The sequence below is a fragment of the Plectropomus leopardus genome, chromosome 21 (genome assembly GCF_008729295.1).
Source record: "Plectropomus leopardus isolate mb chromosome 21, YSFRI_Pleo_2.0, whole genome shotgun sequence".
Taxonomy (NCBI): Eukaryota; Metazoa; Chordata; class Actinopteri; order Perciformes; family Serranidae; genus Plectropomus; species Plectropomus leopardus.
In genome coordinates, this window is record NC_056483.1 from 11427298 (window position 1) to 11442374 (window position 15077).

The following is a 15077-nucleotide window of genomic DNA, read 5'->3' on the forward strand; positions in this document are numbered from 1 at the left end:
TTCCTCTTCCACCTGTCTCCCCCTCTGTTTGTGTTTTCTCTTTATTTTTGGCTCTTTGGACAATTAAATATTGTCTCCTTTGTGTGACAAAGAAGATGGTTAAAGCAAACTTAAAGGTTAAACACCTCTGTGCTACATCCTCACGTCCTTAAGATACCAGGCAGATTTTACTCAGCCCAACAAGGGCATGGATAATTGCTGAGTTGTCTTTCAGTGGTGTATTGTGAGGCTGCATTGTGCAGTGTAGATTTTCAGGCGAAACTGACAGTTTTTGAAAGGGAGTGAAAAGAGGTGTAGTAAGAGGCAAATATAGTAAAAAAAAAAAAAAAAACTCTCCAGGGTCTGCCACTCTCCTCATGAGAAAATAATGTAGCTGCTACCTTGGCGTTGCGCTTCAAAAGCCTTGACCATTTCATTGTTTTCCCAAAGAAAAACTCATTCATGTGCATTCAGTTGTGAAGAAATTGTTTTTTTGTTTCATGAGAAGAATCCAGGAAGAGAGGCAAGAACTCTCTTTGTAATTATCTTTTTGATCAGATGTAGAGAACTGGCGCAGCAGGAGTAATAATACAGCTGTTCTGCTACACTGCGTTAACTAAAAAGGAGCTTGTGGAAAGATTGATTGCCATTCAATCATGAGTGCAACAGTATAAGGAAAAATATATCAGTTAAAAATGACAGAAAACAACTCCTGAATGCAAGAGCAAGATGTAGAAATAAGATTTTTTTTAAGTCTTTACAATGTTATTGCAGTACAAAATGCAGTGTAACAATATGCCAGTCTAAATATTTGATTTTGGGCTGAAACTGAGTCAAAACTTCAAAGAATAATGGCAATTAGAGTGCATGTTTCACGGTAACATTGCACTAAGAGTGTCCACAGTAAGTATAATAGCTACAGAAAATATGAATAGATTGTCCCCCACTGATCTGTTTTTTGTTTTTGAGCAGAAAAACCTAAGTCCGTCTCAGTATTATTCATTTAAAAGCCTCTTTTTCGGTACAAGAACTCCATTTTATTTGTTGAGGAGCCTTTAGAAACACTAGTATATACAGTACAGTAAGTGCAAACATATGTCATGTAATTTTTTAGGGACAGTTCACCCAAAATCAAAAATACATATTTTTCCTCTTACCTGTTATGCTATTTATCAGTGTCAGTTGTTTTGGTTTGAGTTGCAGAGATGTGTAGATATTAGCTGTAGAGATGTCTGCTTTCTTCCCAGCACAAAGGAACTAGATGGTACTCGCCTTGTAGTGCTCAAAGTGCCAAAAAAAAATTAAATTGAAAAAGTCAACAGCAATGTTATGTTCTGCAAATAATGACCCAGTTACCCCATATAACTGAGAGACCTTGTTGAGCGCCCATCAATGCACAGTCCATCTACTCATGGACAAGAGGCCGTCCTTCTTGGCTGGGCTGTAACGTTAACTAGCTCAGTGATGCTCGGGGAGCTAGCAGTAGATGCACGCTTCCTTCTGTGCAGTGATGAGGTGGGTGTAGGTCTGTTGGAAGAAAATAGTTCCTACATGAAACTGCTCACAAGGTCTGTGGATTATACTGAGTAACCGGGTCATGATTTCTGGAAAGAGTTTTTCAAATACATTTTTTTAGCTCTTTGAGCACCACAAGCCGAGTGACAGAGAAAAGGCAGACCTCTCTAAATCATATCACCACACAGAAGGAGAACATTTACTGCTAACTCACCTAGCACCACTGAACATCGAAGCTCGGCTAATAAGGGCTCCATTCATATTTAGATCTCGCGCTGTCATGAGCACAACCTCTCGTCCATGAGTAGATGCACACTTCCTCCATGAAACTGCTCACAGCAAGGTCTGTGGATTATCTTGCGAAACCTGGTCATGATTTCTGAAAAGCGTTATTGCTGTTTAGTTTTTTAAATGTATTTTTTGGTGGATTGAGCAACACATGCTGGGTGCCATCTAGTTCTATTATATTGGAGAGAAGGCAAACATCTCTATAGCTGATATCTTAAACACTCTGCAACTCACAACAAAACGATCTAGACTAATAAATAACACTACAGGTAAGAAGAAAAATATGTATATTTGTTTTTGGGGTGAACTGTCCCTTTAAAGTGTTCTTCCCTGAGCACTCTGATCTGTACCCTGGGTCTCCTTACTTCCTGTTGTGTAAACACCACCTTGATGTAATCGATGTCTTTGCCCCAAACTCCCCCTCCTCTCCATTTCTCCCAAACAGTCATCAGCCTCATTGCTTCTTCCTCACACCCAGCACACAGCTGCAGCATTAAACAGTCTGTAGCAGCGAGTGGGGGTTCATTTACTCACTCTGATGAGACACAGCTTATGATTTGCCATCAAATTGATTTTTTTTCCCCCCTCGCTAATGAAATAGTTGCTTTGCAGAGATAGCAAGCTGAGTCAACATCGACGGAAAATTCTCCAAAAAAGTGAAGCAGCCTTTCATAATAATTGAAGTAATTTCACTTCAGATTATTGTCAGCCACTTGCCCAAACACCTACTCTTTTTCAATCACTTAACAGTTGCAGAGCAGAGGGACATTCGGGATTTTTGTGTTGCATGAAGAAGTGTTGTCAGTATAGGCATGTAAGCAAGGCCACATTTGTTACGCCCTGTATGATAAACATGAGGAGACACCTGGCATTTTTCATAGTAACAGGGTCACTTCAATTGTATAAGAGAATCTATAGAATCCATAATAGTCTGTTTTTATCAGAGAAGATCTGTAGGATCTGTCTGCAGTCTCCTGACATTTAAAGTCATGCATGTAACAGGACCTGCAGGTACAAACAGAGCAGTCTTTGTCTCTAACAGACGACAGGGTAAAAACAGCTCTTATGTACCTCCCTGCTGTGCTCTGCCAATCATATCTGAGCCGATATAATTGTTCTGTTGAAGCAGGGAACTGATGGATCATGTAAGTGTAGCCTAGACCAAAAAATGTCACCGCATTGAACTGTAACTGCTGTATCAGTCAAATGTTGAATAATCACAGTGCTCCGTGGAAGAATTGGTGTCATTGTTCACGGTGGAGTCTGACTCTCTCCTTTAGTGACTTCAGTAGCTTGAATTCAGGGCTGATAATATCTATCATTAAGCGAGTATTGGTCTCAGCTCAGGGGCTGTTATGATAACTTGATGATATTAATGAAGTACTGAGATAAGTGATAAACGTGATCCGATTTATTACATGGAGACTGGAAGCATGCTCGTAAAACATCAAGAATCCATCTAGTTACCATAATTTCATGCTTTTTTTCATGTTTATATGTTTTTCTCTCTCGTCTTGTGGCGAAGAAGTGTTGTGTGGCGACAGTTTCATATTTCCTCTCACACAGAAGAATGATCCCAATTAGCTCTGCGCAGAGATTTACAGATTTTAAACTGATAACGGAAAAAAAAGAGCACTGCTGTTGAATCTCGGGGTGGAAATTGCTCTGCAGCAAACAATTTCAGACGGCTACAATGCAATTTATCACAATTACCAATGTGTTTTGATCATCAAAGTTCTGATGATTTGACTACTTATTACTTTTAAAGCCTCATGCATTTGAACATCTGATCCATAATAAAAATAAACTGATGAATTTACTTCCAGGATATTTTATTAATACAATATGCTGTTTTAAAAACAATATGCAAGCTTCTAAGCTAAGAAGGTGTCAGTTGGACTGTATCCATCTGCAGCTGCTCACGCTCAGCCACCCTCACCAAAACTCAACGACTGAGACATGTAGAGCCGCAGCCACATTCAGTTTGAAGCCCACACGACACGTCTCTACAAACTGAATCCTGCTACAGTGTGGCGCTTCAATTTATTCATTATACATGAAGACGTGATTCTCCGCATAAGTGTAATGAGACGTACCCTTATGCTGCATTCACACGGACTCAGGCAGACGGTAGATGGCACACAGATACAACACTCTCTGCACAGCATGGGAAAAACACACAGACAAAATATCAGGATAATGATGATGAATTGTTTACACAGAATGGATTTTTTTTTTATTTCAAGTATTTTGTTTATTATTTTAGGTAAGCATTGTATAGTAATTGTTCAGATGGCCATTGTTTTTGCCTGGTGTGAAGTACCTATGTAACATGCTGTTGAAAATTTTGTTGCAGAGTACAACAAAGTTAAATTATTTAACTATAATTGGCAGTACGCTCTATCGTCACCGTTACCGTTGCTGTCTAATTTACTGTCCTGCTCTTCACCACTGAGTTGATATCCTATTTGCCTTCTACCATGTGATTCCATGTGAACGCAGTATTACCCTTACCCTAACCTTGACCACCCAGTATAACACTTCAAAGGTATCTAAATGCTAACCAGGGTTTCCCACACTTTAATTTATGTGTTGAGGCTCGCCACGATCAAAACATTTACCGCCACAAATAGATTTTATTTTTGGAACCAGACCCTTTATTAGTAGCAAACGAAACATATATACGTTTGGTTATTGAGTTCAGAACACCAGGTGCAGGGAAAGTGGACTTTAAAGGTTACCTTGCCTCTGCTGAGGCTGCTCTTCTCTATCGACCTAATGTGATCAGCGCTGAGTGGATCAACAGATCAACAGATCAATTATCCACCCCCCGACTCACAAACTGCTGCTGAGGGAAAATAAAAATCTTTAAGGGCTCATTCAGGGACCTGCAAAAACATGTGAATTTAGAAAGGGGATACAGACTGATACAAAGGGACACACAGTCATTTAAAAGGAAAAAACAATAAAAAAAAGTTTGCTCAATTCCCCTCGTTGTCAGCTACTGCCACACATAGACTCAATTCTTTGGGAAACACTGGCTAACTTAGCATTTTCTGCTTTCAATCCAAGTACAATGGGTGCTGATGGTGGACTGATGGTCGTGTAGCTGGTCGTCGGGTCACGGAGCTGCTCCAGTCGCAGCTATACTGACATGAGAGAAACAGCCCAGCTTAGAACATAACCGCCATGCACATATTAATGCCTGTTAAGTTTCATCATCAAATTGGTTCAGCCAGCACGACAGAATGACGCACATTTTGTGTTCGTTATGCATCCCATTGGTTGATGAACCCACAGCGCAGTCTAACAAACCTGGTGCAGGTGATCATAATGTTGGAATTGGGTTTTAAATTCCCCGATTGTTGACTTCTCTGCATTGAGACAGAATCATTCAAAGAGAAAAGTGATGCATCTAAGAATCATTTTTTTCACCAATCCCTAGATGAATCTACACTCAGTTTCAGCTAATACCTTGACTTCAGGAGTAGGAATTGAAATCTTTAAAGCCCTCTTTTCCTACTGTTGGTGCGGCTACTTCTGGTAGAGTTAAATGACTTTGCCTCTCCCTATAGATTTCTCCCCAACCACATGGGAAAGATCCGCTTTAACCTGCTCAGCTGTGTAGTGTTTCTAATCCGCTGCACTTGGGGTCTCAATAGTGCAGGTCCTGCATTACTGTAAAGAGGTCAGCCAGTCAGGCAGGACTTGAACACACACACACATACACAGTCTGACCTATTGATCCAGTCCCTTAAGAGGTAATTCATTGGACTTGGTGTGATTGGTTTTTAGCTATTTTCACCTCCTGAAGCATAATGCTCTGTCTTATTCCCTCAGTGAATTAATGTTATGTCTGCATGTAGTTTTTTGTGTCTTTTTAATCATTTGATTTGCCATAGTGATTGATAATATGGCTTCTATGAGACCAGCATTCACTATAATTCCTGTACAGCTCTAGAAAAAAAGGAAGGAAGGAGGAATGTGTCACATGTAGCAGGAAATATTTGTTATTCTTGACCTTTGAGATGTACTAACAGCAACACACAAGGAGAAAGGTTCGGTTATACAACAAGAAGAATCAGTCTGAGGTCTTATTACATCCACAAACACACCTGGGAACATTTGTGTCCGACAGGGTTACTTTGTCATTGGCATACCTCCCACACATCAGCCGAGAAATCTCATCTCAGTTGTGGGTCACTTTGTTATTTCATCTGTGTTTATTATTTCACCTCGCTCTACTATTTAAAGCAAAATATCTGCAAAGTTGTCAGTTACTGCAGAACAATTGTGACCATTTGTATAACAGTCCAGTATTCAAAGTTTTTGTCATGTGAGAGCTGAGTGGTGTAATAGAGGCAGATTTATCATAGGCTCAGAGGAAAAAAATCAATTTATATTGAAAATACAAATTAGACTTGTGGTAGACTGCTAGAATAGTAAATTTAGCTACTTTTTTAGACATCCATTCATTCATTTTGCTGGAATAAAACTTTACCTTGTTAAATAAGGTAAATGCTGACAAAGTTCTTCTTTGAGGACATAATTTGGAGTTGAAAATATGTAATAAATTGCAGTCTATATTATCACAATACCCCAGGGCTGCCCCTCCAAAGTCAGATTCAAATCATCAGTCTGAGACCTTTAGTAAACTGAGACTACTTTAAGTTGAGCAGTTTTGGTTCCCGGATTTTTGCTACAGAGTGAGTGCTCTTGACTTTTACGCTACTCTTTGATACCCGGAGGTGCTGCGGACGTGCAGGCAGCGGCACAGACGAGGAGAGAATAGAGACCTTCTGCTTAAAAGTGGTGAATTTACAGAAACTTACAGTCTCTGACTTTTGTTGATTCTCACCTCTAGTTCATCACCTTGTACCTTTATCATGACTCAGCATATCTAAATCAATTGATCACAATATGATTCCTCCTCTTGCTTTTATTTATTTATAAAAAAATGTATTTATCATCCATTTGTGGGCTGGCGGGTTATCATAGCATATATTTACATCTATAACATGACCACCCTAATTTTAATTTTAAAAATCAAAAAGCTGTGAACACATGATAAAAGTCAATACAATCAATTTGGAGTAAAACAATGTGAAATTTCCCATGGTGCTTTGTTTCGTCACCGTGTGGAAAATGAAATGAAGCTTTTCACTTTTTCATATCTAAAAATCAACACCATCAAAATTCAGAGGAGCAGCTTGCAATTCGGTTAATCTCTAAATAAACCAGAGCCTTCATCAAATCATTGTTTTTAGGTTCTTCATTTCACAGATATCTCGTTCAGTTCAGAGCCTGCGTCGGTCTTCTCAAGGTTGATGACTCGATATGTCAGACGTATGGTCGTGCATGGGTTAACGCAGTTCTCTTTCAGGCACAGTTAGAGTAATTACTACAAGACAGGCAGCCTAAGGCCAGGTTGGTCCCGGGGGAGTACAGGAAGGGGCGAAGAGGGAAGGCAAAGGATATCTGGGAGATCAGGCAGTGAGACGATGAGTGAAGCCCAATATGAGGAAGATTTAGAGCGTGCAGCGTGCGGTGGGGGCAGGGAGTCTGTACGGGAAACAGAAAGAGAACAGGGAGAGAGTACGGTGGCTGCGACGCATGCTAATAAAGTTATCATGTCCACTTATAGCCTGGGGACGCTGAAGGCTGACTGCTGCGTGTAATTGATAGTCATGCTGGTGGTGTGGCAGCGCTGATCATCTGATACAAAGATCCTTGACAGTTAGTTTGTTCAGCTGGTGACTAATGAATGTATGTGTGTGTGTGTCCATAGTGGGACAAATGTGTGTCTATGCACATGCGTACAACTAGAGGTCCCTTCAGTTTCAGGGGCTTTTTAAACTTGTCAATATGAGGCCTAGGCAGTCTGAATTAGACAAATCGAGTAGTTATCTTCCAAAGTCACAGACTTTTTGGTGTCATATTTATTTACTTACATTTTTACACAGAATGAGGACTTTGGATTTTGTCCATTTTTTCTAGAGAGAAAATAGTTCCTTCATGAAACAGCTAGCAACAAGTTATGTGGATTATCCTGAGTTACAGGGTCATGATTTCTGGAAAGAGACATAGCTGTTGAGTTGATTAGATTTATTTTTTGGTGCTTTGATCACCACAAGTAGAGTGCCATCTTGTTATATTATATTAAAGAGAAGGCAGCATCTTTGTGTACGATACCTCCAACTCACACCAAAACAATCTTTTTTGATAAATAGCACTACAGAAGAGGAAAATATACGTACTTTTGATTTTGCAGTTAACTGCCCTTTTAAAATCTTAGTTTTGATTAATAAATTTTTGCTGCGATGCCAAAATAGTGACTTGCTCTGATTTTTTTAAGAATGCACTTTATAGTGTAATGCATGCATGTTTTATTCTTTATTATTAAAAATCTATTAAATATGAAGAAATTCATTGACCAAATCAGTTCAGCTTTAATTGAGTTTATACATTTCTATTAATTATTTGGTTATTTGTTTTAATAAGAATTTTGTGTATACAATAAAAGAGAATAGTTCAGTAAGAAAACACCAAATGACAGTTTTTAACAATATTTATTGAGGTTAGGAAGATGGAAGCCCATCGATGTGAAGCATCTCCATTAAGCGCAGGCACATATGAAGATAGATGATAGGAAAGGATCAGCCCAGACTCTGTTGGTGGTGGAGTACAGCCTGCAACAAAATGATGGAAACTCTCGATTGAATCTCCTGGAACATCCTGAAGGTCGTGGTGGTGATGGGGAAGGCAGAACTGCAACATTTGGCTCTATAGATCATTGGTCAGATATGTAGGAAAGCAGAGGTGAGAGAGGACCTTTCAGCAGCAAGAAGTAGCAGAAACGTAATAAAAAAGATCGTCGTGACTGACAAAGCTTATTTCAAATATGTATGTGATTAAAACAACAAACTGCCCCATGACCCACATTTGAGAATAATATAAGAATATTAAGATTTTTTGGCTTAAAAGCGACCAAATGGTCATCCATACATTGTTTTGGCAGTTGATTAGTTGACATAACCCTGTGAAACCTGGAGCAACATCACCTTTTTTGTGCTGCTTTCTTTTCACAAGTAATTAAACCTTTGCACTCCAAACAAATTGGTGTGATTTATTTCAAAAACATGGCAAAAAGGCAATGAGGAACTTGGTAAGAAATGTTCCACATATTGCAAGAAAGTAGTGGATTTACAAAATTATTTTAAAAAAATAAACCTAGGGATATATATATAAATTTATATATACTGTATAAAATTACAATTAACATATATGAAAATGTTACAGAATTATGATTATTAAGCACTTTGTTTGTTGTTTCTACTTTTTAAAAAAATAATTTTCTGTTAATTTTCTTGTACTTTTTTACAATTCTTTTGCCTATTTTTGAGTAATTTCTTCTTTCAATGCTAATTGCCTTTTTCCTTTGTTTATTTAAAGAAATCAAGCCAATTTGTCCAGGTTACAAAGGGTGAAAGTGAGCCAACCACCATTACTCATACTCACAGTACCCCTGGAGAAATGAAAAAGACAGTATTTTGACTGCTGCAAAACATGGATGTAGTGCTGAAAATGGACCTGAGGCAGTGCTGCATTTTCTTGTATTTCTTGTGTGCATCAGATAAAAGCATCTCTTCTGATGAGTATTATCTGGTAGTGCCAGCCTGGTCAGGTGACATTGCCTCTCCCACAGTCTCCTCTTCCGCATGATCTCTCCTGCTCTTGTCTGCCTGCTTATTCAAGGTCTGGATCTCTTCCAGTGGCATCTCTCTCTTTCTCTCTCTCTCTTCTCATCTTCACCAAAATTGTATCATCGCATCACTTTCTTCTTCCAATACTGTCCTCTTTCTCTATATGGAGCACATCGGACAGACACAGATGTCACCTTAGATACCCTGATATGACTTTGCATTCCCACGTATCATTGACAAACTGCAGGTAAATCAATGGTAGTCTGTGGCCTCTGGTACAGGCGGCAGGGACAGGGAGCCCTCTTGAGAGTCTTTGAAGAGCTGTTGCTGCATTTCAATTTTTTTTTTTTTTTACACAAGGACAAGTCTGAAGAAAAGATGTCAGGTTTTATAGCTGATCACAGCCACAGTTGCTATGTTGATTGATTTTAGTGCAGAATATTTTACAAGCAAAAATGATTTTTTAATCAAGCAAACATGATGAGCATAGTATATTGCAAATGCACTCAGTATATTGCTGCAGTAGTCTTGTTTCAATCCTTTGACACAAGTCACAGTAGACTGTAATGCGCACACTGCCTCCAAGGGCTGCAGACATCATAGAAAGCCGGCTTGTGTTGTGTGCCGGTGGCTCAGTGTCTCCTCACATCCAGACATCCATAGCTCAAACAGCTCACCAGGACGCTGCAACAGCTGAGGTGGAAATTCAACAGCTCGAGGGTTGACAAGAAAGAAAGGAGCAAAGCAAAGGCCAAGTCGCTTACATTACAGAGCTGATGTAGCTGTATCAGCTCTGTCAATATCATTTTTTTTTTCTCAATCCACCATTTCTTTACTCTGCTCATGCATTTTTTTGCCATACCTCCTCAGATTCCCACAAGAGAAATGTCTTCTTTAGCTTGAAAGCTAAGTGTCCAGGGTTAGGAATAGAGAATGACCCTGTGAGATCTGGAGGATTTGTCATACTGATAAGGACACTTGAGCACGGTCTCTGTGGATTTCTCCCACCGTCCTTCAATGTTTGACCTCCCAAACTTTACTTTTTTCAACTCCTTTCAGCTCTCAATTTGGGGAGTTTGTTTAAATTGCAAGGATGCAGGGGAGCGTCACTGAGTATCATGACTGTCATTGTCCCCGGAGGGAGTCCTTCAGAGCTTCCAAGGACACTGATGTCTCTTGGCTGGCTGACAGCTTGTCAATTACCGCCACCAAACCAAACTGCCTGGTGCACAGATATATCTCACCCCAACAACAGATCTGCACAGATATAAACTGCACGTCTCCTGTTGGCCTGCTTACTGGTGCAGTGGCTGAAACTCTCTGCCTCGCTTTATCTGTCTCACATACAAATATGTAACTGTTTTGCTTAAGTTACTTAAAGCCAAATAGCATTAAAAATCTACGTATATGTTGACCCAAATTTGAGTCTACATCTTACTACAGAAAATGTGATTACAAGTCAAATGGAAAAGGCTTATCAAACAGAACTCATGTTATTTAAAGCACCTTATTTCCATAGAAAGTGAAGGTGTCAGATACGGTTACCTTGTTCTGCTGGATATGTGACATATAATGTACGCATATCCTCCATGGTTGGAGATGTTACTTATACATATATACAGTATGTCTCTCTGCCTTTTTACGATGTTATTGGAAATGGTGAAGGACACAAAAGGTACGCCGGCGCATTAGCTCATTCAGCACAAACTCATTCAGCTCATGCAAAACGCTCCACAGGCTGTGCAATCAATATATGTTGGCACACAAGTGTTTTACAGTACAAACGTGGGCAGAATGCTGATGCACCAACCAACACGTGCTGCCATTTCTGTAACAATACCCAGAATCTGCAGCAACTGTCCATCTGTGTTTGCCACACTTTGCTTCATGCATCCATCACATCTGTGTGTGTGGTTTCTACTGGGAAACACAAAAGTGAAAATCACCTCTCTGCAGTCATCCATTAAAAGAACTGCACATCCTCCCCTTCACCCCTTCCCCATAAAAAACTATTAAGACTTGGAAAGCCTTCGGTGCTTAACAGAGTTCTGCTAGTTTGGCTTCCTGTATAATCTACCAAATTACAACCTTCCTTTATAGACCTCCTGTTGGTAGGTTAGTGAAATTACCCACAGGAGCTACTAAGCAGTAATTACAACTTTTTTACATCTTAGCATCGTTAGTGGTTTATAATTGTTTGACGCAGGCCACAGAAAGTGGCCTGGTGTGCTCCATTTTCTCCTCCAATAATCTCTCATTTTTCTCTGAAATAACATCATTGTTCTTTATGAAGAGCTTGTAGATCATTTCAATCTTTATCTCTAGCAGGCAGAGGAGCAGCTCGGGTTCAGAGTCTGCAGAGAAACATTTCAGCCCTCTCCCTGTTTGTCCATTCTCATGCTGTTTGCTGCCCGAGCTGCTGTAGACACTGAGACAGGAATGTCCCCCTGACCAATTACCTGATTAGCTTTCGGAGCACACACAGCACAGCCAAGGCTAGCCAGCTTTAATACACACATAGGCTGTGTCCCTGTGGCCCTCCCCGCCCCCTTGAACACACACATGCAGATACATGAGCATGTCCACAAGGGCAAACCAGCAACCAAAGCACAGAGCTACATGCTTCTGCTTAGCTGCACATAAATATGTATGGAGTGACGTGCTTGTCACACAGAAACACATAGTACTTGCACTAACGCACACACTCATTTCATCCATACATTACTGCCAATTCACTGCAGTGCACTAATGACTTTCTTTGCCTCTCTGCAGTAGTCGTCCTGGAGTCAGCCTCTGCTGCTCTGGCTGGCTTAAAGTGGTCAAACAGAGTTCATTCTCCATCATGCCAGCACACACAAACATATGCTCATCACTTCAAATCAGCTTCATGGAGACAGTTCTTCCCTACAGCTGCAATAAAATAATAGTTTTGCTTTGCTGCCAATAGTTGCTCTTCACATTACATTTATATTTTTACCTTGAGTGTTGTTAAGATCATTTTTCCAGAACTTGTGCCTGAGCTGGCAAAGCGCGCAGCAAGGATATAACTGATTAGTCATGACATGATTGGCGCCTTCGATGCTGAATTCCCATCGTGCGTTTGACAGATTAGCTCTACCCTCAGCACCTGTTACTGTGACTCCCTGTGTGCTCTCCTTCTTTTCTACCTTCTGTCGAACTTTTTTCCCACCAGTTCAATTTGTGAGTCTGTCCTATCTCACTACCTCCTCTGATGAATCATCTCATCGTATAAATAACTTTCACACCACTTTACCTTTCACATCTTCTTTAATCACTCTCCTGTGATGACCAGATTGTCAAGTTATTAATATTTAGGGACTGTGCTTAATAATCAGAGAAGGAGGGTGGCTGTTTTTAACATTATTTTAACAAATCTCTTTTCTTGAGCCTCTGGGAGTGGCTTCTTTTTTATGAAAAGACTGTACACAAGAGTGGCAGCAGCGGCCGGCCAGAATAATATCAGTAACTTGGCATAGCAGATGTTAGTAGGTTTTAAATATTTATCCTTTAATGTTTAAAAGTTTAAAATTATATGTGAAAAACAAAATCTACTAGTTGAGAAAACCTTGGCTTTTCCCTACACTGTTTATTTTTGCAGAAATTTTAAATTAGAAATGCAGCATAAAGTGATTTTAATGAATAATCACTATCTTAAACTTAGATTTGGCGATGTTTTGTGATGAAAGTGTTTGCTACATATGACGTGTGCAAGGACCTTTGGAAATGTGAAAATCTGACATCAATTTCTGTTTCAACAGTATTTATTTATGATAAATGGTGTTTGGGTGTTTTTCTTTTTATGATTTTAAAGAAAACATGCCTTTCGAACATTTTGGTGGGTATTGGGGTTGAGATGGTATTAAAATAAATACAATATGCAACCTTTTAACGTTGTATGTCCCTCCCCTTAGCCAAAATTTAAAAAAAAGTCCCTCCCCAGTGCTCCCCAATGATTTGACATGCCTACCCCGTTTTGCACTACTCCCTCCCCTCTCATGAATATTGAACAGTCCCTTACCAGTAATTATCACCTATATCCCAGAGGGAATGAAATAATGGTTTCGTCTTCCTCATTTAAAAAATGTAATTATTCCAAACACTGAATCAGTCGGTCTGTCTAATCTGTCTGTCTCTACATCTGTCTGCTCCTCCATCAGGCTCAGGGAGCCGGATGCTATTCATTGGATTTTTGAAAACATCAGGGACTCTTTTGTCTTCTTGCCTTGTGACAAATGCATGGCTTGACCAAAGGTTGTGTGTCGTGTTTGTTTACTTGTTTGTCCTCGTGTCTTGACAGACTGATCTGATTTTGATGGAGCTTACTGACATACTTGTTACTAATTGACACGGAAGGGAAGTGCTCCAATCTTCGGGGACGCAGTGTTGTCTTGTTTGTCTTGACTTTCTATTTTTTAGGATACTGACATTTGGTGTAGCAAATTCCTGAAACTAAAGTTAAGGAGCTTATCTCACCACGTTAGCTCTCCTCTCACATACCCTCCCTTGATAGTGAAGTACAAAACAAGACTTGCAATGCTTGTATGGATTGATTGTCTTCCTCCACTTGAGCTTGGTGGATACTCCACTGGCCGCACTCTCTCACCCCTTTTGTAGTGCCACTTTCATCTAACTGCTCTCTGCTTTACTCTGCTCCTGTAGGAGTTGATGACCAAATTGATAACTGAGACTCCCGACCATCCAATCCCTTTTCTCATTGATCACCTGCAGACCAAGCAAGACAGCCCCGGCAAGCTGCACAGAGCTCTCTCTGGCTCCGCCGCTCTGTGGGCACAGAGCTCCCCAGGTCAGTGCATACTGATGCAGCCATGCAAAACATACATACATGCAGGAATGAAGTATTTTATTTGTACAAGCTCTTCGCAGCAATTCACACAGTATATATGATAAACTCAGGCTCGGAGCGAGACAACAGACCTTGCAGAGTAAACTCAGCCTGCATTTTTGCTCTCTAGAATTTGCATAAAAGGGCAGTCTGAGCAGACATTGTGACTATCTCTCCCAACAGAAAGCAAAAACCCTCGAAGGGAGAACAGCAACTATGAGAAGCCATGGCAAATCCACCCAAAGAAACCAAAAAAGTCCAAGAGTGACCTGGCTGTTTCGAGCATCTCTCCTCCTTCACCAGAATCCAAGTCTTGTAAGTTTCTTTTTTTTGGACTCATGAGCAAAGTTTTCTACTTTCTTAATATTTTTTTTTTTGATTGCACAGACACACACATATAATCCACCTCAGAATATGAAGCTGCACAGTTTTGATACCTGTTGTATCAGTTGTATCCCAATTACATGCACCATTGACTTTAATCTCCATTTTTAATTTGATATAATTATATCTAATTAATGTTAGTCACAGTGTATAGTCCAGCGTCCTCCTCCCAGAGCCCTGCAGACGAGTTCATTATAAAGTGCCACTTTTTCCACACACTCGCTGCTGCACTGCTACACACTCTGAAGATGAATTGTTCGCAAAGTTCCCCCATTAATGCAGATGAGAAGATATTTCCGGCACTACCTATTTTTTAGTTTTAATAAATTACGATGATGTTAGAA

The 15077-nt window shown here is 39.9% G+C and overlaps 1 protein-coding gene across 1 annotated transcript in view; it reads left to right on the top strand.

Moving 5' to 3' along the window:
• c21h8orf34 (chromosome 21 C8orf34 homolog) overlaps positions 1-15077 on the top strand; it is a 74315-nt gene that overhangs the window by 1371 nt on the left and 57867 nt on the right. Inside the window, exons 2-3 of the mRNA XM_042510609.1 lie at positions 14166-14310; positions 14533-14664. Coding sequence (XP_042366543.1) covers positions 14166-14310; positions 14533-14664 — 277 coding nt within the window. The remainder of the gene's footprint in view (positions 1-14165; positions 14311-14532; positions 14665-15077) is intronic.